The sequence below is a fragment of the Schistocerca piceifrons genome, chromosome 11 (assembly GCF_021461385.2).
Source record: "Schistocerca piceifrons isolate TAMUIC-IGC-003096 chromosome 11, iqSchPice1.1, whole genome shotgun sequence".
In the NCBI taxonomy this organism is placed as follows: domain Eukaryota; kingdom Metazoa; phylum Arthropoda; class Insecta; order Orthoptera; family Acrididae; genus Schistocerca; species Schistocerca piceifrons.
The window spans coordinates 96,103,528-96,127,799 of record NC_060148.1 but is presented as its reverse complement, the minus strand read 5'-3'; the positions used below and the strand labels follow the sequence as shown (position 1 = coordinate 96,127,799).

General features: G+C 40.6%; 2 protein-coding genes across 2 annotated transcripts in view; one reads left to right on the top strand and one right to left on the bottom strand.

The window, feature by feature from the left end:
* Positions 1–737: 737 nt before the first annotated feature.
* On the bottom strand, positions 738–2,507 carry LOC124720183 (10 kDa heat shock protein, mitochondrial). Its single transcript, XM_047245508.1, has 3 exons — positions 2,355–2,507; positions 2,025–2,192; positions 738–1,156 (listed from the first exon to the last, which is right to left on the bottom strand). The coding sequence occupies exons 1-3, from the start codon at positions 2,355–2,357 to the stop codon at positions 1,013–1,015; spliced, it is 315 nt and encodes a 104-aa protein (XP_047101464.1). The 5' UTR covers positions 2,358–2,507; the 3' UTR covers positions 738–1,012.
* Positions 2,508–2,989: 482 nt separating this feature from the next.
* LOC124720490 (heat shock protein 60A) overlaps positions 2,990–24,272 on the top strand; it is a 71,278-nt gene continuing 49,995 nt past the window's right edge. The window contains exons 1-3 of the mRNA XM_047245851.1: positions 2,990–3,188; positions 3,417–3,578; positions 17,517–17,769. Of these exons, the coding sequence (XP_047101807.1) occupies positions 3,417–3,578; positions 17,517–17,769 (415 nt within the window). The 5' untranslated portion in view covers positions 2,990–3,188. The remainder of the gene's footprint in view (positions 3,189–3,416; positions 3,579–17,516; positions 17,770–24,272) is intronic.

Genomic DNA, 24,272 nt, shown 5'->3' with positions numbered 1-24,272 from the left:
TCTTATGAGTCAATTTGCCGCTGCTGGTAGCGCATTACAAGGGTCGTTATTCAGCGCTCCTATACCCCGGTACGTCTAGTCCGCGCGTCTATTATATGCACGCGAAGCGCACCACGATGAAGACGAATTTGTAGGCGAACGATTACAGATAGTGCATAAGAATGACGCCCAGAACTTCACATTCTCACGTCAGCCATCTCATCCGTAAAATGCTGGCCCGACAGTCTATCGATTAGCATCAGCGATGTATGTACGTCGGTACATTCGCTACCTTCAAAGATTACACAGACTCCCGCTGCGAATAGGTGTCACTGAAGCAGTTAACCTGTACACATAGCTAGCAATTTCGGACAAATTTATGTCACAAAGAGTCAGTATTACACTTGTGAGCTGCGTTTCCCAGTTTTAAAGTGTTACTGTAATGGTGGTCCTAGTAGAAACATGTTCTAAGGAAACCCCAAACAAGCTTTTACGGTAATTAGCTCGCAGATGCATCATTCTCCAATACACAGAATCTTATCGACACTCTGCAGTTTGCTTCACGTTCCACGAAATTAAAAAGAGGGTAATCAATCATCAGGAAAATTAGTTGGGGGCAGGTGATGCGTACTTTAAATGCATTCTGAACAAGCTTGATGCCACAGTCCACAGATTATCATGTTTATCGTAAGAATTCGTTGAATTTAACTCCCTAAAAATGGCCATTTGGAGGGTATTATAAGATTAAATCCGTCATCTTTCCAGAAGGCTTTTATTGAAAACTTACTGTAAAACAGATGAACACAGCTTATACTTTATATAACAATTATAGTTATCTAACATTTGGCAAAATCAACTCAATAACAAAGTTAGCTCAGTTTCAGGGCTGTCAGATTTAACATGTGCACACTGCACCAACACAGTTCCTGTAGTCCAACATTCACTTCCAACACAAATCCATGGTTCAGATCGCACAGTTCTAAGATTTACTACATTTGCACATCTGATTTTAGCTTCACAAACTTTTAATACATCAGCCGTCTAGTTTAGCCAAAATGTCTGACTCCTTGAAGAGATGGTACTCTCTATTTTCATCCAAAATTACTTTTGTTCCCCCATATTCTGGTAGCAAGACTTGGTCGCCAACTTTTATTGTTGGGGGAATGTGTTCTCCTTTCTGGAAAAAAAAAAAAAAAAAGAGGCCAGCATTAAGTACAATGAAAACAATTCAACTACTTTTAACAACATTGTAATTTTAACAAGCAACTAAAATGCACAACTGACATTTGGCTCAAACTGGCCAAATACAGAGCGAACATAGCTGGCTAAACTACAGATCAGTCTGCTAGGACAACATATAAGTCATTCACAATCATTGGTTATCACCTCAAACTATCCTAGACCTTAAGCTACACCACATATCGGTCTGTTATCACCAAATCTACCAATTTCGGCTAAACGCCTGTTTTACCATTCTCATTTTCGCGATTAACGTAATTTTTCGTGTCAAATTATCACATGATTACAGATAAACATTGACAGTTCTAGATAGTTTTGCCTTGTACAACCACACAGAAGCTGAGTTTAAGACTGATGCCATTTAGTCTTTCAGGGCGTATATCTGCTGAATTGCCACTTTCCACTGTTATATTATTAATCAACTGGCACAATATTTTTCATTATCTATAATGCATCGAAATGTTTACAGTATTAAAGTTGTGATACAATATCCACCAAATACGACTTCTGCTGAACTACTGGAAAGTGACAGGCCGGTACGAAAGTTTGATCTACCTTTCTCCAACAAGTTCGTGTGGATGCACGAATCGTACACAATCTACCGGTTATGTTTAACTAATTATTTAGGCACACCATAGGCCAATTACCAACACGAAATAAATACTATTTCCCTAGCAACTTCATTAACAGTGAAATTTACGAACATTTCACACGTAACTCCCCGTACACATACGTACTTTTGCGTGTGTTTCGTAATTCTAGCATAAGAAGAAGTAAACAAATTTTTCTTACACGTTACTACCTACATTGTTTCTTACGCCAGGTCCTACAGCTACTACAGTCGCCTTCTGCACTTTCTCCTGCGCCTTTTCAGGGATTACAATTCCTCCTTTCGTCTTCGTTATTGCCTCTGCCCTCTGAACCAACACTCTATCAAACATAGGAAGCAATTTCTTCGCAGCAGCTGCAGCAGCCTGTAAATTAGAATGTAATGCGTAAACACCTTCCTGCTACGCAAATTAAACCATTCAAAAACAAATTCAGCGTAAGTAACATTTCCAATTTTAATCTTTTTGCGCAGCCCAAAAAAGCTGTACACCTCGCATTAACTCCAACCAGTAGAGATTAGTTCTTACCATTTTCTACAATGTGCACCTCTGAGTTAGAACAACACCGGCTTTTCCAGCAGCTTCGTTTCCACCACGCGATAACCCAAAGTTCAAGACCGCTACAGATCCCAGTTGTTTCTCTTTCCAATAGACCGGTAACCTCTAATGACACATCTAGGCCCAACTTGCTAGCGACATCTCTTAAGCAAAGTTTTTAACTATATCGGTTTTCTACCTGATAAAACGATTTATCTTGATTCGTTATACATTTTCAACACTAGATGGCAGGACAAATAGTGAGTAGGACATTTCTGTCTACATGCTACTCTTCAATTTATTCATCAATGATAAGATAAGAATGGTCATTTAACTGTGTAAACAAATATTACCTATCGATATATCAAAATCTGAAAAGTTTTTAGCATTGTAAAATGCTCAAATTGAATAAAAATTTATGAAAGAAGATTAATATCAAAGAGACCGATACTTTACACTGTTACATCATCTTCTGCAGTAGCTTCTAGAATGAGGCCCTGAATCAAGCATTTAACATTTTTTTAACTCATAAATATCTTTCCTTCGAAGAACTACAACTTGTAAATGGCCGTAGCGCTTTCTGTAACCACATTATAACTTTCTGGGACGGATATAAGTTCTCACAGGAAATATTTTTCGTCACATATATGCACACTTTATTAGGTATATCAACAGACATGCTCGATTTGGGTCCTCGCGTGATTTTACACTTCCCATGTGCCACCACTTTCATCTGAAGCTGCGTGCGGCGTGGGAGAAGCATCGAGCCGGCGTTTGGGATACAATAAACGTATAATTCTATTAAGTTTAACAATATTAAGCAAGGTACGTATGAAGTAAACACCCCCATAGCTTAAGCAACGTATACAGTGAAAATATGTTTATTATTTTCACGTATCTCTCGAAAAAGAACGAAAGGATGGTGGCTCGGTTTAGGAGCGGCGATGTTTCATAACTATGTATGAAAACACTTAATATTGGACTTGTATATTTCTTATAGTGTTAAATTACTTGAGGAAGGCATAATACAACATTATTTGTTATTTATTTCAGATGTACCGCCTACCTAGAGTACTTCGATCAAATGCTTTGCAGCAAATTTATCAAGTGCGATCTTTCGCAAAAGATGTTCGGTTTGGTCCAGAAGTAAGAGCATTAATGTTGCAAGGTGTAGATATTCTAGCAGATGCTGTTGCTGTTACCATGGGACCAAAGGTAAGTCTACGGCCAAGTTGCTTAAATTTTAGCCAAATGTTTATGGAGCTCTGGTTAGGCTACTGAATACAAGTAAACGTTTACCAGAATTAAGTCTAGCATAAAAAATAAACAATAATATATATACGTATCAATGCGTAACATACCGTCCTCTTTAAAGGGGAGTTTTTACGTGTTCGTACAGCAAATAACTCGTATTTCTCTATGTATGAAGCTGACAAATTGTACACAGTTATAAAATGATCATTGAATGAATAAATAGCAACGATCTAAGCCAACGCGAAATCTCGTAGTGTACACAGAAGCTAGAGCTTAACTGGTCACTTTCTACAAACAGTGATCATGTGTAAAGGTGTAGAAAATGGTGCTTAGTTGTTCTATAATGCAACAGAGAAACAAATGGATTATGGAATCAATGTTCTTCGTTCATCAGAGTTTTATGTTCCAGAAAATATTACAGATAAGCTCACAATTATTCACAAATTGAAGACATCGTGTGCTGGAATTTTGGAGTAACATGATCATGTAAATCAACTAGAAGCGGTGAGGAATTGAATGCTAATCAATGTGTCCTGTATCAGAGGATGAATACAGAATGATAAAGGAAGCCACTAGTCAGTTTCCAAAACACACAGTTGATCTTGAAGGACATACAGTTTGCTTGGTTGAGCAATTCAGTTGTTTTATTTTATATGTGGCCTTTCCTTACACCTATTGACAAATTTCCTTCATTTGTTTTCAGTTTTATTTTCAGCAGCATTTTAGTAGTAGCCTATTGTTAAGTATGGTGAGTAGAGTGAATCATCGCATGTATGTATCATAACAAGGTCCGGTCTCGGGAAAGAAAGTAAACTTTTAGGGCTTATCTCATACAGAAATGTTGCAATACACAGTAAAATAGCTGCATTGCTAAGTTATCATGAGCTCTGTTTTTGCACAGCTGTAATGATACCTAACATGATTTCACTCAGTCCATGGCAGGAGCAGATAGACATTCATTCACTGTCTAGTATATCTTTAGTGTCGTTCCTGTGTCATTGTATGTTCTCTACACCCTACACATACTTGTTGCGCATCATGGTCTGTGATGTACTAGTTCTTGTTCCTTGCATACTCAAAATGCTAAATTTGTCAATTTTAGGTACGTTTTTAGTGTGAACTGCCCATGATAATGTTATTACATTGTAATGGCTGGTAGAGGAAGGGTTTCTCTCTCTCTCTTGCACTATTTTTATAGATAAGTAGCTTGTATAATTTGTTTTTAAAGAACTTTCTGCAAGGTGTAATAAAAATGTTCAATTATTTCAGTTTTTTAACTTTCTAAAATCTTTAATTTACCATCATTTAAAAAAAATGAAGTTTGTCCAGTTTCTGTAAGATGTTGAAGTTTTACTTTTCTATGATGGTGAGTTCCTGAGGAAAATATACCTTAATGTTAAAATAACAAAATCTCAGGAAACAGGTTTTAAAGTTGAACATAGTTTGTAACTCGCCTCAGAAGATCCCTGCACCATATCCCGAGTCATCTGCATTTTCCTCATCCACCCTGGTCCTCCCAGCATTCTTCGAGTGCATTCTTGCCTTCCTAGCTAGTATAGTAATTTCATAATTTGCTTTCTTCACACAGACAGCATCCAACTCGTAACATATCATCACCATATTTTTCCCAGGTTGTATGTCGTATCTTTTGAAGCATCCTAATACTCCCACGTTGCCATCATTAAATGAAAGAACTGCATCATAAACACCCAGATTCAATGTATCCTTAGGCCTATCTAAAAGTACCGTTTTAGGTATTGTAGATCATATGGCGCTCTTAAATGATTTGTTTGATTTTCGTCTTTTTTTTCCATACAAATACTTACGCAACAGGTTTTGATCAGTCAGACTTCTTAAAACAGCCTTAATTATATTGCACACTCCAGCAGGTAATGAGTCCCTATGACAGTATACTGTTCACCAGCTGCTAGAGCCCTGTTGTAGTTGTAAAACACAGTTGGCACTTTTGGGTAAAAGGATAGACAATGCTCCTCATCAATTGATAGTTTGATAGTAAATTGCCCAGATATCCTCCTTCATTTTCATCATACTGTCACAGTTCCATCTAATTTCCATACCATAATTACTATGCTAACTGTCTCTCCTTAGCTGTGAGATTACCTTTCACAGATAGTGGTTTTCAGTCCAGTAATTTTATACCTTTCATATCTTTCTTCAACTTGCGGATGGGGGTTACCATTCTTTTCTGGACGTGTCCAATACAGTCCAGCGTTTCTGCACTGACAACTCCATACGGCTTTGTTTCTACCACAATCTTGAAGCTCTTGGTGTCTCCGTACCCTAAATATGTTGCAAACCTTAGCTCCAACATATCAGCTGACCTGGAAAAAATATTTACTGCACCTGCGGCTCTAATGTTCCCCCTAAACTCTTCTAAATTTACACCACATTCAGATCTTCCTTGAGAATCAAGTTTTTCTTAACCCTTTATAAATGCATACTTATGACAGTACTTACGCAGTACCTCTACATGTAGCACTTCTGCCAGTACCCATGTGCTTCTTATACACTGAAGAGCCAGAGAAACTGGTATACTTGCCTGATATTGTGTAGGGCCCCCACCAGCACGCAGAAGTGAGCACAACATGATGTGGCATGGACTGAACTAATGTCTGAAGTAGGGAAGGGGGGGGGGGGGGGGGGGAACTGTGCAATGCTGTCCATAAAAACATAAGGGTGCGAAGAGGTGGCGATCTCCTTTGAACAGCACATTGCAAGGCATTCCAGATATGCTCAATAATGTTCATGTCTTGGTAGCAATTCTGGGCATTCAGGGTGTCGCATTGTCCTGCTGGGATTGCCAAGTCCATCAGAATGCACAGTGGATATGAATAGATGCAGGTGATCAGACAGGATGCTTACGTACATGTCACCTGTCAGTCGTATCTAGACATATCAGGGGTCCTGTATCACTCCAACTGCACACGCGGCACACCATTACAGAGCCTCCAACAGCTTGAACAGTCCCCTGATGACATGCAGCGTCCATGGAGTCATAAGGTTCTCTCTCTACCTGTACATGTCCATCTGCTCGATACAATTTAAAATGAGACCTGTCTGACCAGGCAACGTATTTCCAGTCAGTAGTTGTCCAATGACAGTGTTGACGGGCCCAGGCTCTGTGTCAAGCAGACATCAAGGGTACACAAATGGACCTACAGAACTGAAAGCCTGCATCAATGATGTTTTGTTGAATGGTTCACATGCTGACTCTTGTTGATGGCTCAGCATTGAAATCTGCAGCAATTTGTGGAAGGGTTGCACTTCTGTCACGTTGAATGATTCTCTTCAATCGTCGCCAGTCACTTTCTTGCAGGATCTTTTTTCGGCTGAAGCAGTGTTGGAGATTTGATGATTTACCGGGTTCCTTATATCTACAGTACAGTCCTGAAATGGTCATACGGGAAAATCCCCACTTCGTTGCCTCGGAGATGCTTTGTCCCATAGCTCTTGCAGCAGCTATAACACCCTGTTCAAACTAGCTTAAATCTTGATACCCTGCTATTGTAGCAGCAGTAACCGATCTAACAACTGCGCCAGACATTGGTTGTCTTATATAGGCGTTGCTGACTGCAGTGCTGTATTCTGCCTGTTTACATGTCTCTCTATTTGAATATGCATGCCTGTAAGAGTTTCTTTGGTGCTTCAGTGTAGTTACTACACTATTTGGACATGTATGCCCTTTACATTGCCATGCTCCATCAATAGCCACAGCAATATCTGTAGAATTATCGTTAATTTTAGTTGCCTCATTGACAGCCATCTTCATAGAGGCAATTGCAAAATGCTTAGCAGCTTCATATAATGTACCTGTATACTTCTGGAATCTTGTTCGGCCACTTGGGAAATTCATGACTGCACATAGGGTCGTACCAGCTAATTCACCTTTACAAATAGTACCCAATCCATGCACAAACCAAACATTATTTCCATACACACTGTCAATCTTCCTACTGGTAATAGATGGATACTGAGCTTCACAGTTCTTGCCTTTCAGAAATAGTTAGATAGAAAATCCATATCTTGCAGTGGTATCTTTATTTTGTTATGAACTGTCACTAACATGACATACTTTACAAACTGCAAATGAAGATATTGCAACTGACTATACTTTAGTATCAGTGACTACATTGCCACTTGTCTGTTCATTATTATATTTAGTACTTAAAGATTCCACACTTGAATCAATGTTCATATATCTTCTGGAAGCACTGGTACTGTTAATTTTATTGCTAGAAAAATACTAGTAATCACTGAGGAAGTTTCAGGACATGTTGAATTTAACCTAGAACAGCCCACATTTCTTATATACTTTTGCTTTCAATTTGAGCCATCTTGTCCGAAAACATACTTTCCGATTTAAACATGTACAGAAAAAACACCATAAATGCAAGCAATGAGTGAAAGTTGCACGTGAACAGGGGAGCCAGTCATGAGCATGGAATACTATCCTAAATCAACAAACAACGTAAAATAAAGTTAGTTTCAAATTGATAGAAGGCAAAAGGGAGGCATGGCAACTTGTACTGCCCTTCAAGTAAATGAAAATTAAAAGTTTTTAATTATTAGAATGCTATTAAAGAAACATACTTATCTAGTAAAGTACGTTTCAAGGAATGTTTATGAGGAAAAAAAAATTGTTTTACATCCTCTACAAAGGTACAAACTCTCCTTAAACTACCTTGGCAGATTCTCTGTCATCATTCCTGTGACTGGTTTGTTGGCAGCCACCATTTCTTACTTGCTTCAGCAAAGTTTGTGGCTCTACACATCTGAAGTATATTGCCCTACTTAGATATTCTAATTTTTAAGTGTTCACTTAACATTTCCCTGTCTGTTTCTCTTTCCAGTGTCAGGTTACTTATTGCTGGGTGTCCCTCAGTCTCTCTTAAGACTTTTTTGGTAAAAGTGCACTTAACAGTGTATCCAGCTCTTCAGTTGCAAGCTGCAGTTGACAACTGTTGTTGCAATGAATTGCAGTTTTGTACAAAAATGGAAATAAGGCATAGAAGTAGGTTACTGCAGTGACAAATATATATCTTTGGACCTACTACACATCATATTAAAGGAACTGCATTTTTGTGTTGAGATTTGTTTTTCCCCCTGTAATTCTTAAGCAAAATCTCATGCTATGCTACAGGTCAGCGTGTCAGTACATGTAGTTTTTTTACCATCATCAAAGAGATATGAAAATTGATAATCAACCTTAAAATTCATAATAACCATTTCAGCAAAAGTTATTCTGACACCATTTTGAAAACAAATGTAATCATATTTAATTATGAAAGAATTCATTAGATTCAAAGGTTCACATTTACCACTGTGTACTATCGCCCAGTTGGCTACTACTGACAGCTCCGAATTGCCTAAATCTGTGCACAGTACAACACCCTGTGACATTAGTCAATATTCTAGTATCCTCTTCACTTTAGGAATTCTAATGTTCCTTCCTTGATAGTTTCCACTGTCTATGCAGTTGTGTTACTCCTGGACTCGCAGGTAAACAAAGTCGTTATTGTAGAGGAGAAAATGTCATCGCCTCCCTGTTCTTTTGATTTGTTCTTAAGCCATTTGTGCAGTCAGGTGTAAGTAGAGCGTGTGTTTGAAATCTAACAGTACTTTTCAAACAGTGCTGTTCCCATTGCATTTAGAGATTATAAGACTGATTGTAGTTTTTGCAGTTCTTAAACAGAGCTTTAGAGTTGTGAAATTACAAATATGAAGTTGAGCAGATAGAAAAAGTATCGAGTACTTTACCAGCTACAGCAAAATCAGAAAAAGAGGAGTAGCTGACTTTGCTAATTCTAGTACAGACATTATTTCAATCTTCAATTCATCCAAAGGCAGCAAAACACATGCTGCAAGTTATCAAGACAGTATTGGCTGTGAGACGTGAAAATTGCTAATGTCTGCTGTTGAGAGATAATGAAATTGCGCTTCTCCCAACTACTTCTACTCAGAGGTGCCTTCACAGAGAACTCTTCCCTATGGGAACCAAATACATGTGGACTGAAAGTGCTAAGTAGCCCAACGATTTTCAGAGTATCTTACTGTGTCATAACGTAGGAAAACTACACTGGAAACCAGCGTTTTGGCTGTGGTTACAGTGGTCTCCTTCTGGGTCTACTGATATGCTCTGATATGTGCAGTCACCTACATTTCATCATTGGTGTTCACTGAGCATGACATTACGTCATAATTTTAAAAGGTTGTTATGCTTGGTCACTCGAAGCATAAGGAGTGGGAACTTTATAATAATGAAAATAATGCTGTTGGACGAACATCTGCAACTGAGCATTATACCAGAGGTTGAAATACCGCTTCAGTTGTAAAGTTTTTTTATATTATTATTATTATTATTATTATTATTATTATTATCATCACACGTCTGGTTTTGGGCTCTTAGAAGCCCATCTTCCATGCGTCGTAACTTGCTGGCCCCCCTCCCCCAGGTGCTGCGATGGACGTGTACTAGGTGTGGTTTGCAACTTAGGAGTGCAGAACAAGGTACTATGTAAATCTTGCCCATTCCTCTTCAGCGTGCTCTATGGAATTTTTCAGAGGTTCGTAATAGCCTTATCAGTCTTCCGTAGTATACAATAAAATACTAGCACAGATATAACGGACAGAAAGAAAATAAAATCTTAGTTGTTACCAGCCACCATACACACACACATCCACACATGCCCACACGTCTGTGCAGCTAGATTGCTCGCCATACACACATTCATACACAGTTTATTATATATGAGTCTTGGTTGACTACTTGAGACAAGTGAGTCTCTGTAGTGTCCCAGGTGTTTATTTTACTGAGTCGTATGTGTTGAGTGGTCATTTTTGCATGTGTTGTGAGAGTGTTTGCTGTGCAGTTTGGCATCAGAACTGTGAAAGTTAGTTTATACTTTCCTTTTAAAGTATGTGATAAACAAATATGTATTTAATATGAAAAGAGGAAATATTACCAAAAATCTCAGAAAAGTACTTTACTGATTTACTTCAAATTTTGACACATTATTCGAATAAACATTCAGATGGATATAAACTTCCTTCATTGATGTATAAGACACACTTCATTACCAAAAATTTCAAATTTCTTGATATTTTTTCAAATTTTCACACAAAACTCTAATGAATGTCTGAGTGGACGTAGGCTATGTATTTTTTTACTATACAAATACATACACAATATGTAAAGAGGAAACATTGTTACAAAAAAAATCTGTTTGTCAGTCATTTACTTCAGATTGTTACAGAATACGCTAAATACATTCAGACTGATGTAGGCTCTATATTTTTGTAAATTAGCAATGCATACATTTTCTGTTAAACCTCACTGCAAGAGACAAAATGCTGTGGTGCACTTGTTGTCAAAATGTAGGTTTGTTTTCTTTCTCACAGTCAGTTTTAACTACAGTAGCCGAGCATTAAACCATTTGACAAATATTCTCCCATATATATACCTACTTATATAATTTTTTTAAAAAATTGTATACACCGCTATGTGGTATTTTTGTTTTCTTTCTCTGTTGGTTGTAATAGAAAACAGAAAAGTTACAGGCTCATGTACACCCCTACAAAATCTTAAAATTCGAATGACAATAAACAAGGTGCAGGATGAGAGAGAGAAGGAAGGTGGCAGCAAGAGGAGCATGGTGATGGACATAGAGGGAAGGAGGGTTTGGGGTGGGGAGAGGGGGGGTCGAGGAGGAGATTAGGACATGGATATTTAGCAGTTGCAAAGCATTCCTGGGTTTGCTACTAGTTTATTAATTACCAAAGCAGAATTCAGTGGATTTTCTTGTTAAAGTCAGTCTGGCAAATTCTTTACGTCCCTGAGAACTGAAGGAATAGGAAAAGTGTCAGCCAAGCACCCCTCCCCCCCCCCCTCACACACACACACACACACACACACACACACACACCAAAAAAGTCCAATTTTTCAGGGATCCACCCTCAAACTTCACGTCGTGCAGGCAACTAAGAATTCACGGGGTTGATTGAGAATTGAAAATTGGGCATGTTTTCATCTGCATATATGGGAGGCTGACATTTTCCAAGAAATTGAGGAAAGAAGCTTTTACGACTGTCGCTTATGTATCAATAGGAAAATGTAGTTAATTGAAAGCATTGCCGCCGTCAAGCTTTGCAACACATTAAGAGGCATCCATCCACTGTCAGTCTTATTACCTTTAAACACCTTCGTGCCAAAGCCCGTTACGTAATGAAACAGAGCAAACGGGTATGTTGTGAACGCTCTGTTTCTTCCGTCGGTTCTACTGTCCCTATGTCGCGAGTATGGGCTACACTTCGCTCTCTCCAAGGTTGTCATTGGCCGTCAACCCTCCCGGGCCTTGCCCTCCCGGATGACCTTTGCACGGACCCGTTGATTCTCACAGAATATCTTGTGACCCCATTTTGCAACAGCATCAGCATCAACATCAACCTCCTGTCCGGCTGCTTTCCTTCACCAGTAACAGTGGGCTGAAGCTTCTGCCTTATATTTTACCCCATGTCAGCCAGAATCTTACAATGAACCTTTTACTGAAAGGGAACTTCTTTCCGCACTTTCTTCTTATGCTATGGCCATGGCCCAGACTCCATTCGTAACCAATTGCTTCAACATCTCAGTGCTTCACGACATCTTTTCCAGGTATTTGGCTCCAGGGTGACTTCGCTTCTCAGTGGAGGGTTAGCATCGTGTTCCCGTCCTTAAGCCTGTTAAGAACCCCCTGTTCGTCGAAAGCTATCGGACAATTAGTCTGACAAACTTTGTTTGCAAGTTACTTGAACAGATGGTAGCCTGTCAGTTAAATTGGGTCCTCGAATCTCGGGGAACTGTTGTCCCCTTACCAGTGCGGCTTCCGAGAGGGACGGTCTCCAATCATTTACTTCACTTGAAATCTGTGGCACCGCCATTTGGTTGCAGTATTTTTCGGCCTTCGCAAGGCCTATGACACGGCTTGGTGCCATCATATCTTACTTACATTTCCCAATCCCGATTTTTATCTGCCAGTTCCTGTTCCATCAGTCGTTCAGGGTTCAGGTTGGTACTGTTTTTAGTCCTCCATGGACCCAGGAGAATGGCATCCCACAGGGTTCCGTATTGAATGTACTATTTTTCCTCATTGCTATAGATGGACTTGTGGCCTTTGGTCACCCCTGCTCTGTATGTGGAAGATTTCTGCATTTGGGTTAGTTCCTCTTCGATAGCCTCTGCAGAGCGACAGCTCCATGGTGCTATACGGTGTGCCTCTGTATGGACCCTCTCACACGGTTTTCATTTTCTCCTTTAAAATGACGTGTGGTCCACTTCTGTCGCCTTACTACAGTCCACTCCAATCCAGAGATTTACCTCGATGCACGATTACCTGTGGTCCCACAGTTTAGTTTCCTGGGTTTTGTTTTCGACAACAAGCTCACTTGGCTGCCTCATATCAGACTTCTGAAGATAGGATGTTTCTGTAAACTCAATGTCCTTCGCTTCCTTGCCCACACCCCTTGGGGTGCTGATCGTTCCACTCTTCTCTGCCTTTATCGGGCTTTAGTGCTGTCTCGCTTTTACTATGGTTGTCAAGTTTATGGTTTGTCTGCTGCTTCCAAACTGCACCTCTTGGATCTGGTCCACCATTGTGGTATCCCGTTTGGCCACCGGTGTCTTCCCTACTAGCCCTGTAGATAGTCTCCTGGTTGGAGCTGGAATTCCCTCTCTCCCTCCCTCCTTTCTGTTCTGCTGTCTCAGCTTCTGGTTTCTTATGCAATCACTGTCCATTCCTCTCCCACTCGTCCTTCCTATTCTATCCTGTTCCCAGACCAAGGACGTCTCCCACCTGATTCCCGCCCTCGGACGGGTCTTCTGTCTTTGTCCTGACACCCACGTTCCCTCCTCTCCCCCCCCCCCCCCCCCCCCTCGCCCCTTTGGTTAGTTCCTAGGCCTCGGATACGGATCGGATGGATCTCTGCCGAGGTCCGAAAGATTCCGTTCCCCCGATGGTGTTCCGTTTCTCTCTCTCTCTCTCTCTCTCTCTCTCTCTCTCTCTCTCTCTCTCTCTGCTGAATTTTATGGGAGTTTTGGGATGCTGTAGTTTTTTTTTTTTTACTCCGATGGCTCTAAATCTGCTGATTGTATGGGATATGCCTTCATGTCCCCTGTTGGCATGGAAAATCATCTCCTGCCAACTGCATGTGGGGTGTTCACTGTGGAATTGATGACCATTTCACAGGCCCTTACCTTTATTAAACAGTTGTAACTTAACTGCGTTTTGTTATGTACGGGCTCAATTGATGGGTATTTTCCCGCCACCCCTTGGTCTTGGCTGCCCATGACCATCTCACTGATCTTCACCATGCTGCTTGTTCCGTTGACTTCCTTTGGGTCCCTGGTCATGTGGGTATCTCAAGTAATGAGCTTGCTGGTCGATTGGCTGGGTAGCAGTCTCTTACCCCTCCCTCCTTTCTCTGTAATTCCTTCTGCGGAGGATTTATGGCTTCATGTCAAATCCCACTTTGCACAGTCATGGGCCAACTCTTGGGAGGCTACCTCCCTGTCTAAGGAACTTCGTGCGATTAAGGTGACACCTGTCCTGTGGCGTTCTTCCTTACGCCTCTCCCTAAAGGACTTGACCACCCTGTGTCATCTCCGCATCGGCCATACCAGGCTGACCCATGGTTTTCTTTTGCATAATGAGCCACCCCCACTTTGTGGTTGTGGAGCCTTCCAGTCGGTAGCCCGCATTTTTGTGAAATGAAATGCTCCTTCTTTTGGCTCTGCGTACTAACAAGGGGAGGCCGCCAATTGTGAAATTGATTCAATTTATACTGCGCATAATAAAAGCTCATGGCCAGAGGTGTAATGTGCAAAGCACCAAGATGCACTTCTCAGCCGTTGTCGAGAAAATCGACAGTTAAAATAAACCGTTGCGGTGAAATACTCTAAACGATTAACAATTATTGACAGCGTCGTGACGCAGCGGTAAGCGCTCGGGTTCGTAATCCGAAGGTCACCGGGTCGAATCTCGCGCCATGCAATATTTTTTTTTTTTAATTCAAATGTGTCTACACACATATATATTAAAAAAATTCCTGGCAATCAGTTGCAACAGTTATGCATAAAACTGGCGACTTCGAACATCATTATGTTTTCCGCAAACAAAGTTGTATTTCACAAATGTTATTTTCTTCATAATGTTAACCACGTATAGTTAACGGAAGACGTAGAAACGATATTCCGAAACGAATACGTATAGCGTAAGTCAAACGTTCGAATTAGAATAGATACCCCATGAACACAAATTTGCTGTGACAAGTATGAAATATAATCTCCATTACTCGCTCGTTACACTTGAAGGACAGATGTTGAATGGACCGAAACGAGCCGCTGCATAAAAGCGTAGTTGCCTGCTAACTTCGAAAGAAGGTAGATGCGGTCCCTAGTGCAACTTCTAACATCGTCGAAAATCAGTGCGGACGTGAGAACTTTGGTACACCCTGTTAAACAAACGGAAAAATGGAGTCGGTACAATTGGAGAGCGATCCGCCTTCACCAAAATGCATAAGCAATTCATTTGAATTACGAAAAACTAATAATAAAAAGAAATGTTGCATGGTGTGAGATTCGATCCGGCGACCTTTCGATTACAAACCCGAGCGCTTACCGCTGCGCCACGACGCTGTATAAAATAATTAACCGTAGAGTGCATTTCACCGCAACGGTTTATTTTAACTCTCGATTTTCTCGACAACGGCTGAGAAGTGCATCTTGGTGCTTTGCCACATTACACCTCTGGCCATGAGCTTTTATTATGCGCAGTATGAATCGAATATGAATTTCACAATTGGCGGCCTCCCCTTGTAAGTACCGACTTCCCTACACTTTACCTTTAATATTGGCAGATGATTCCCAAATGGTTGAACTGGTTGTCAGTTTCCTCTGTGACAGTGGTTTTTATTTTCAGTTCTAAGGTTTTTAATTTCCCTCTGAAGTAGGGGCAGGACGGTGAGGGTTGGGGTGTCTCCCACTGTAAGCTGTGTTTGGAGATTCCTGATTCCCCACCCTGGCAAAGATCTTCTTTTATTTCTGTTTTACCTTGTTTATATTGCTTTTTGGATTTGGTTAGTCTCCTACAATACGCACTTTTACATTCTAGCAGGTGAACGCTTTTGAATAGCAGGTGGTCTTGCCTGTACTGCATCAGTGGTGGGATATTTCCTGCCTCTAGCATAGCCTTGGGTTTGCCCACCGGCTGACTTCCCTCCTTTTGTTTTCACCATTGGCAACACAGCTGCACTCCCTCCCCCCCCCCCCGCCCCCCCCCCCCCCCCCCCCCGCCCCCTCCCGTTATGACTCTTCTGAGATGTAAATGTCTGAATAGACCACCTTTGAAACAAGGGACTGATGACCTTGCTGTTTGGTCCCTTCAGCCGCCGACCAACCAACCCAGTTATGTCATTCCATACACCATTGCCGCCTAGCATGTTTCTGCTCATTCATCGAAGGTAGTCTGAGAAGTGGGCAACTGTTACATAACCCATGCTGCAATAAATGGTGACAGTCTGTCATCCCTGACAATGTACAATGTATTACATTGTTTCACCATTGTGCCAGAGGCGAGGACGACACAGATCTGTTCTGCCGTAGCATTCGGATCAGGTGTCAAACTCAGGAGGTGGTCTGGGTGGCGCGACTTGACCCGTCTCTTAGTGTTCTGTGGCTGTCTGTGAACCATTTTGCACACACCTGTTGCACTGCCAAAACACTTCTTCCAACACGAGCAGGAATTTCCCTGCATCACATTCTCTCATGGCAAAAGTGCACCCTTCTTCAAACAAGCTGATTTGACGTTACCGTTCGTGCATTCGTCTGTGAGGCATCCTGCGCATTTGTGCATCCATTACCTTCGGGTCATAGCAACAACACGAGCCGCAGGCACATTTTACCAGTAGGTTGTGTTGCACCATGATACCGATGTTGACCTTGAACCCGCAGGCTGACATGACTCAAATGCTAATTATTTCTGCAGAACGTATTAATGTACATATCGTGTGAATATGAACGTCCTATCTCTGGTAAGTCAAGGTGTTCTGTTTTTCCTGAGCAGAAACATATTTTGAAGAATCTTTAAACTCCAATAACATGAGAAGAGAAAATGTTTCCGATTTAATTCCATATAACTCCTATTAGTTACAAGCAAAATTACAGAGTAATTCGCTAATGTCAGTGTTTCAGTTTTTTAATGTTGATTCCTGCTATTGTGGCCTCCACCCATACCCCTCTCGGAGATACTTCAGAATAATTTGACTTGTTCACTTTCCGAAGATAGAAAATTCTACTTTTTATCCCGATGCACCGTAAAAGGATTTTTTTGGATGAAGTAAATGTCCCTCACAGTTTAAATTCCAGTAATTCTTCACTACGGAGAACAATTTTATTGCAGAGTGTTACAGTAACTGCAATGTACAATATCAGATCACATTCGTGAACAGTAGACTCAGCAAGAACATATTGCTACAGAATTCAACATGTTAAAACATCTTTCGTAACCTATTTTGGTAGTTGATATTATAATAATATTCAGTGAAGCTCTTTACAATGCAGGCAGTATCTTCTTCTAGTCACAGGCAATTGGCAGTCATATTGGCCTGTGCTGTGGCATCTGCTGAAAAGCACCAGGCCTCAATGTCACAAGGTCATGTGCTCAAACGAAACAGAAAATCCACAAATTCTTTTTATGTTGACATGTTTAATAAAATTCTTTAGACGAAACTTATAAAGATTCATCTGTCGTCACTCAGCAGGAAAAGCATTAGTGTTACAGGGAATAGTCTGTAACTCTACAATCTTTACTTTTTTGAGTAGTATTTTGACTCAAATCATCGTTATAGGGCCGCAACGTAATATTGGAGCAGTCCTGGGGCAGTCCGAAGATAACCAAAGACGGCGTGACTGTCGCGAAAGGTGTGGAGCTGAAGGACAAGTTCCAGAACATCGGTGCCAAGCTGGTGCAAGATGTCGCCAACAACACTAACGAGGAGGCTGGAGACGGCACGACGACTGCCACCGTGTTGGCACGAGCCATCGCCAAAGAAGGCTTCGAAAAGATCAGCAAGGGTGCCAACCCTATAGAAATTCGCAGAGGTGTGTAGCGTCTCACTTAATTTCCTGTTGGTAAATGTTTGTGTATAAGAAGCCATCTTTCTGATGTAGGTGGTGAATCTGGGTACTGTGTAGGTTTACAGGCTAGGTTTTGTGTTATTGGTAAATAGTTACTGAAACTAGTTTGCCTTCTTATTTAAAGGTGTTATGACCCGTGTTGGGCCTAATCTGTACCTGCAAAAGTTACTGATTGAGGAATTCATCCGAAATATTGAGGTATTTGTATGTGCAACTTTACAGTGGTGGGGCGGGGTTACATGTGAATACAAAATCGTTTGTGTGAGAAACAATTTTACTACAAACTATCAACAAAATATATTAGGGTGCCACTCATCAGAGATCTTTCCAAAACTCATTGCTTTTTGCTTGGTTCAGTTTCCTAAATTGCTGGGAAGTTCTACACCAGTGTATAAAATCTTCATGATTCGAAGGATTGATAAGTTTTGCAGCTCCGAGGGAAAGTACATCGTCACTTAACTTTAAAAAAAGTACTTTTGCCAGCAGTGTAGTGTCTTTTCACCTGGGTAAAAGTGTATTTTTATCTGGGAAATCAGAGAAAAATCCAGGACTTTTTTCCCTGTGTGCGTATATACCTGATATTGTGCGGAGGTTGTCAGAAGTTTGTGTGTTTCTGAAAACATCGTTTCCAGGCCAATTATATAACTGGCTGCATTGTAAGGTGGGGAAAGTAAGGAAGGTATCCCTTGAACTTCATAGCATACAGACTCCACTGTCGCAGCTCGTGTTAGTCCCCAGCCCGGCAGACATCTGAAGTCTTCTGGCTAATAGTATGTTTACATTGTGGTAGTTGGAGCTGCATGTAAGAAGCAGTATTGTTGTACAACCAGTTTCATTGACTGCTATCTGTTGACAGTGACAGTGGGAGGCATTAGGGCTTAGAACAATTGATGTACCATCACCACCACCACCCTCCCCCTTCCCAGTTTCCGGTTTGGCTGTCCTGTATTATACTTAGTGGGTCACTTCATCTGCTTTAACTAGAGACCATCTGTACTTCAAAGTGTAGAAGGCTTAATGGAGTTATTGAATGTGTATAATATGGGGGGTTTTTAACGGAAAACCGACACTTTCTTCTAGCTGCTTAACTAGCAACACTTACTGTGTTTTGCCGTGTGTGTTGGCACCTTTGTTTCTGCAGCAAGTTGACAAATTGGCTTGTATGCTTTTCAAAGAGGTGCGATATGAAAACTGCATTGCATAACTACCACACAGTTCCTTCCCCTGGATGTGTGGATTTAATCATTGCAGACATTTTATGTGAGTGGTTTTAGAAACACACTGTAGGTTACTAAAGTGACAGAACTTCTAAAATCATCAACAAAATGAAGAAAGCAACTGTTCACCTTCAGCTGCTTGATGATGTGCATTACTCATGTAAGAGCACGGAGGTGGTGCTACAGGGTGGAGCAGATAGCTGTAGCCATGTAATTATAAAGGAAATGCAATGAAATTACAGAAATTAAGAGTTGAAATGGACTTATCATTCATTTACAGTGAAAAAAACATTTATAGAAGATGTTGAAAGTGACTCCCTGCCACAGCTGTGCACGTCTAAGCATATTCAGATACATTGGGCGTTAAGTTCAGATATCAGTGGCGACAGCTTCACGGCTGCTGCTGTCTTTCGGTTCCTGTATTGTGTGTGTATTTGTATCATTGGCCGTGCTCTTAGTGTCTCCACTTGAGAAAATAGCATGTTGTTGGATCTGGCAAATGTGGTTGCCATTAATATTTGCTGACACTTCCTTCCTCAGTGAAGACATTGTGGACTAGCTCCAGGGATACTCTGAACCTGGGGCATATTGCCCCATCTTGCTAGTAGAGGCATTATTGTCTTTCATTTTCAGTGAGTTGAGTGCAAAATGTGTTAAATTTCCGTATATGCAACAGTTTTGAGTGTAATGTCAAAATATATCGGTTCAGTGCTGTATGTTCCTGTTACACTGCGACAAATGTTGACTTGTTTTCATTATATAATAGTTACTGACGCACAATGTTAGAATTCTCCATTGCCCAGTACCTTGTGTTCTGTGAATTCACATACCGTATTTACTCGAATCTAAGCCGCACTTTTTTTCCGGTTTTTGTAATCCAAAAAACCGCCTGCGGCTTAGAATCGAGTGCAAAGCAAGCGGAAGTTCTGAAAAACGTTGGTGGGTGCCGCCACAACTAACTTCTGCCGTCCAATATATGTAGCGCTACACAGGCAAGCTCTGTAGGCAGTAGGCACAAAGATAAATACTTGGACCAAATCCTCTGCATCAGTAAATAAATTTAAAAAAAGGTGGAAGACTAGCTTTTTCTTTTTTCTCCGCCCCGAGTTTCGACCACTGCATTTTCATACATTATCCAACGAAGTAAATACAAATTCCATATTGTTCATCTTCGAATGTAGCAGCATTTCAGTGTACTACGAAAATCCGACTGACAAGACTGTTTGGGATGTTTGTCAATATGGCCAACTCTACGTTCTGAGTTTTATCCTACCTGTGAGAAGAGATGGTTGCTAATAGGAACTTCTATGAATTGTGAATCGCATGCAGTATTCTCTTCACCATAAGGATAATACGAATATAAACATTTTGCCATGTATTGTTTCGTGTTTGCTGCTATCTCATTTAAATCCTGTCTGCCTAATAAACTACGAAACTAGAGTGAGACAACACCAATCGCGGAAGAATATACATATGTCATGTATATATTCGTATTATTCTTATGCCTAATAGTGATACAGTCGGAAATGAAGCACAGCAATTGACTAGATTTTTAAATATAAGATGACGCTAATTTCTGTGCAGAATGTAATGTACTAAAGAGGCGTCTGCAAAGATTTTCAAACGGAGAAAAATTGTCGCTAAAATCTCGTTCAGAACATCTTCTATCATACGCAGTGTAAGTAACAACAAATAGCAGTATCTTGCCATTGTTTCGCTATGAGACGCGCACTAAAGCAATCCATGCCGCGAGCGGCGACAGGCCGTAAACACGCACTATCAGAATGCGACAAACAATGCATGACACAGTACAGTAATGCATTTTCAGCTTACAGTGATGTAAACACTTATAACAAAGAAAACGATGCTTTCCAGATCAAAGAAAAATAAGCAATCAATTCAAAATGAAGCACATGAAAAAGGAAGGGTACCTGTATAAATACGGACGGACTGCCTGACGCATAGCAATGGCTACCTGGTAAAGCTTAACTGCTAAGGTTACGACTCGATCCAATACACTGTAGCTGTATCGTCATTCATTCGACCTGAATTGTGTCTCATATTACAATGGACCAACTTTGTTTCAATTTGGAGATGCGGCCTAAAACTTTTCTCTCCCCTTGAATTTCGAATCTCAAATTTCAGATGCGGCTTAGATTCGGGAAAAATTTTTTTCCTTGATTTTTGAGTCTCATTTTTGAGGTGCGGCTTAGATTAGAGTGCGGCTTAGATTCAAGTAAATACGGTAACCAGAAAGATGAAACCATCTTCTTCACTCAAGATGTAATGGAAAGTATCTAACAGACCATCATTAATGTTATTCAAGAGCCACATGAAGTAATCTTTAAAAGTTTTTGTGAGCCTCCCACAAATGCTGTACAACTGTCACATGATATGGCTTCAAATTAAGACTTTTCGATAGCCACTGGCAACTCCTCCCACTTACGTGCACCTGTTGGGCCAATTTACCCGTAGACTTCTTTGTACTCTGAATAATTATTCAGTGAATGTCTGCAATAACTTGCGGTGTGCGAACTAAAGGAAGTCTGTCATTTTACGTTTTGTGCAGATCCGTAGGTGTGCCAATTTTTATAAAGACTCTGAGTTGCTCTCTGTGCTGGTAGTCCTCTATCTGGATAGTTGACCTGAAAATTTTGAGAGTTTCCTTAATCAGACCTGTTTTCACATTTGCTTCCTGAATTTCAATTCTTTCATCTATTGAGGAAGTCGTTTTGCACACGACAAAGAGAAATGTCTAAATTGATTGTTGAAATAAACAGAAATGCCAACAGAAGAATGCTAAAAATGGATAATTGCACAAAACTGTCCATTGCCGTAGCTGTACTCAATTTCAGTGGCTGAAATATTGCATTCGCATTCAAAGGGTATGGGGGACTACTTTTAACTGTGCTACCATATAGCTTCTGAGTTGTCACTGTGTGTGTGTGTGTGTGTGTGTGTGTGTGTGTGTGTGTGTGTGTGTGTGTGTGTGTAGTTGCAGCCGCATTTTTAGGTTTCTAGGGCTAAAAAATGCACGCACGCGCACTTGTTCCTTTGTTTGCCATAGTTACAAAATTGTCTGTATTGCTAATGAAGAACCACATAGAGGACATCGTATAATTGACAATGCAGTTAAAAATGACAAATTGTGCAATTGGGCAGTGAAAACTGCGCAGAATAGTTGACGCTGTAGGCATGTTGAAAGTAAGGGTAAAGTCTGTGTCACATGGAATTAGATTTGCTGTAAGTTTGCTTTGTGACTGGTGTAACTGGTCTCAGGTGGGTGCCACAAACTGCTATGTTGTTTATCCGTTCGCAGCTTTGCATGTTTCCAAATTATTGCATGTGGAGACTCTTTGACAGCAGCAGCAGCCAATCAGGATTCCTGTTGGTGTCTGATGCAACCTGAGGTGTGGCTGCACAAGAAAGGTGTGAAATTGAAATGTAACATCAGAGTTAGTTTTAATTACTGCAAGTGACACCACAGTGCTGTAAAGAAAGTGCTAGTGATTTGATTTGATAAAGGCATCAGTTGTGCTCATATTCAGAGAAAACTGTGTTCCAGCAGCATACGGTGTATGAGCTGAAACTTCGGCTAGAGTTTAAAGTACTAAGTGTCTTGATACCAGCTATAATTTTCACCCGTGACATGGGGTGGTGAAACATGGTAGGGGTGCGCTAAACCCCACTGTCTGCACAACTAGCTGGTTATTTGCGGTGGATTTTTTGTTTGATGGACAAAGTCATTACACACTGAAAGCATATTACCAAAATGTTGAAGATATGGTGAAAATGGGACATGCCTTCCTGCATCGTTTTAAGATAACTGTGTAACTGGATTGTTCCATCAGGTGATACTAATAAAATTTTGAAGTGACACATGGTGATTCTCCATGGAGCCTTCAGTTATCATTCTTACAAACTTCATATACTGTACTCTCTTGATCCAGGCCACTATCCATGACAAACTTGTGAGGCAAAGTGCTACAGATTATTTGGAGACGAGGCACTTAATATTAATATTGGACCTAGGAAACTGGCCATTTGTGCTTTAATTTAAAGTGTTACTTACACATACATAATTGATGTCTCTTCAGGAGTAATAATACTAAAAAGGGCCAAGCTTCAAAATTTATTTTTCATATTTACTGTGGTTCTTTGAGAGAATACAAATTTTAAAAAAAGTACAACAATGCATAATTATGCCCCCAAGAAAAAAAGCACGAGGTGAGTTATTGAGCAGTTTCATCCACTTGAGCTTCTGAAATTTCTTGCTCACACAGCAAATGTGACATATTTGTAGCAGAATTAAAGCAAACTGCAAACACTAACAAATAAACACACAATATTACATTAATGCAATTTCATTGGCTCACCCATTCGCGATGGCCGCTGTCAAATTCGGTAACGTTTCTTTCAATATAATTACAGAAATTTGCAACAGAACGCTGCACCAGTTACGTGGTAGGTAGCGAGATGTCCCTACATTGTTCTCTTATGAAATGAGCCCAGTTGTTGAGCGATACACGGCTCGCGCATCTAAGAAATGTGGCCCAAGCTATACTCAGGTGTGGGCTTTTGAACACAGTTGTGCCCCGAGCTATGCTCAGGCTTGGTCTCCAAAGTGATAAATTGATGCAAAAGTGAACAACGTAGGGTGTGTGTGTGTGTGTGTGTGTGTGTGTGTGTGTGTGTGTGTGTGTGTGCGCGCGCGCGCGTGCGTGTGCGCGCACACACTTCTATAGTTTACTTATAAGAAGCCTCTTTATGTTCGGGAAGTTAGTTTATGTGCAATTTTGGCAAATGGCTTTGTGGATTTCTGTCCTTTCCGTCGGTGTAAGAACAGTAAGGATAGTGATGCAGTAACTGTTAAATCTGTGCCGTATGTTAAAATGATTGTCTAATTTCTCACTCAACAACTTGCCCTTTATCCAGTGAATGACACATCTTTGGCAATAAGATGGAGCTACAAGCAACACCACAGGAATGTTAATGAATGGAAACCTATGACAGATTAAAATTGAGTGTCTAGCTGGGACTCGAACCTGGGACTTTTTGTAGTAGAGTGCTCTACTGATAAAGCTATCTGGGGAACTCAAGAGTATAGACAACAATTTTTGTGATAATTTGATGGTAGGAATGGAAGTGACTCCGTATGGGCAAGTCATGAGTCACGCCTGATGTAACGAGAAATGGTCTATTCAACTGGGCAGCTTATTCACAGTCCATTCTCACTGACCTACATCTACG

Excerpts from the sequence above, each read along its gene's own strand:
- LOC124720183 (XM_047245508.1), bottom strand. Across the intron at positions 1,157-2,024 it reads GACCTGGCGTAAGAAACAAT|AAAGGAGAACACATTCCCCC; the intron begins GTAGGTAGTAAC and ends TTTTTTTTCCAG.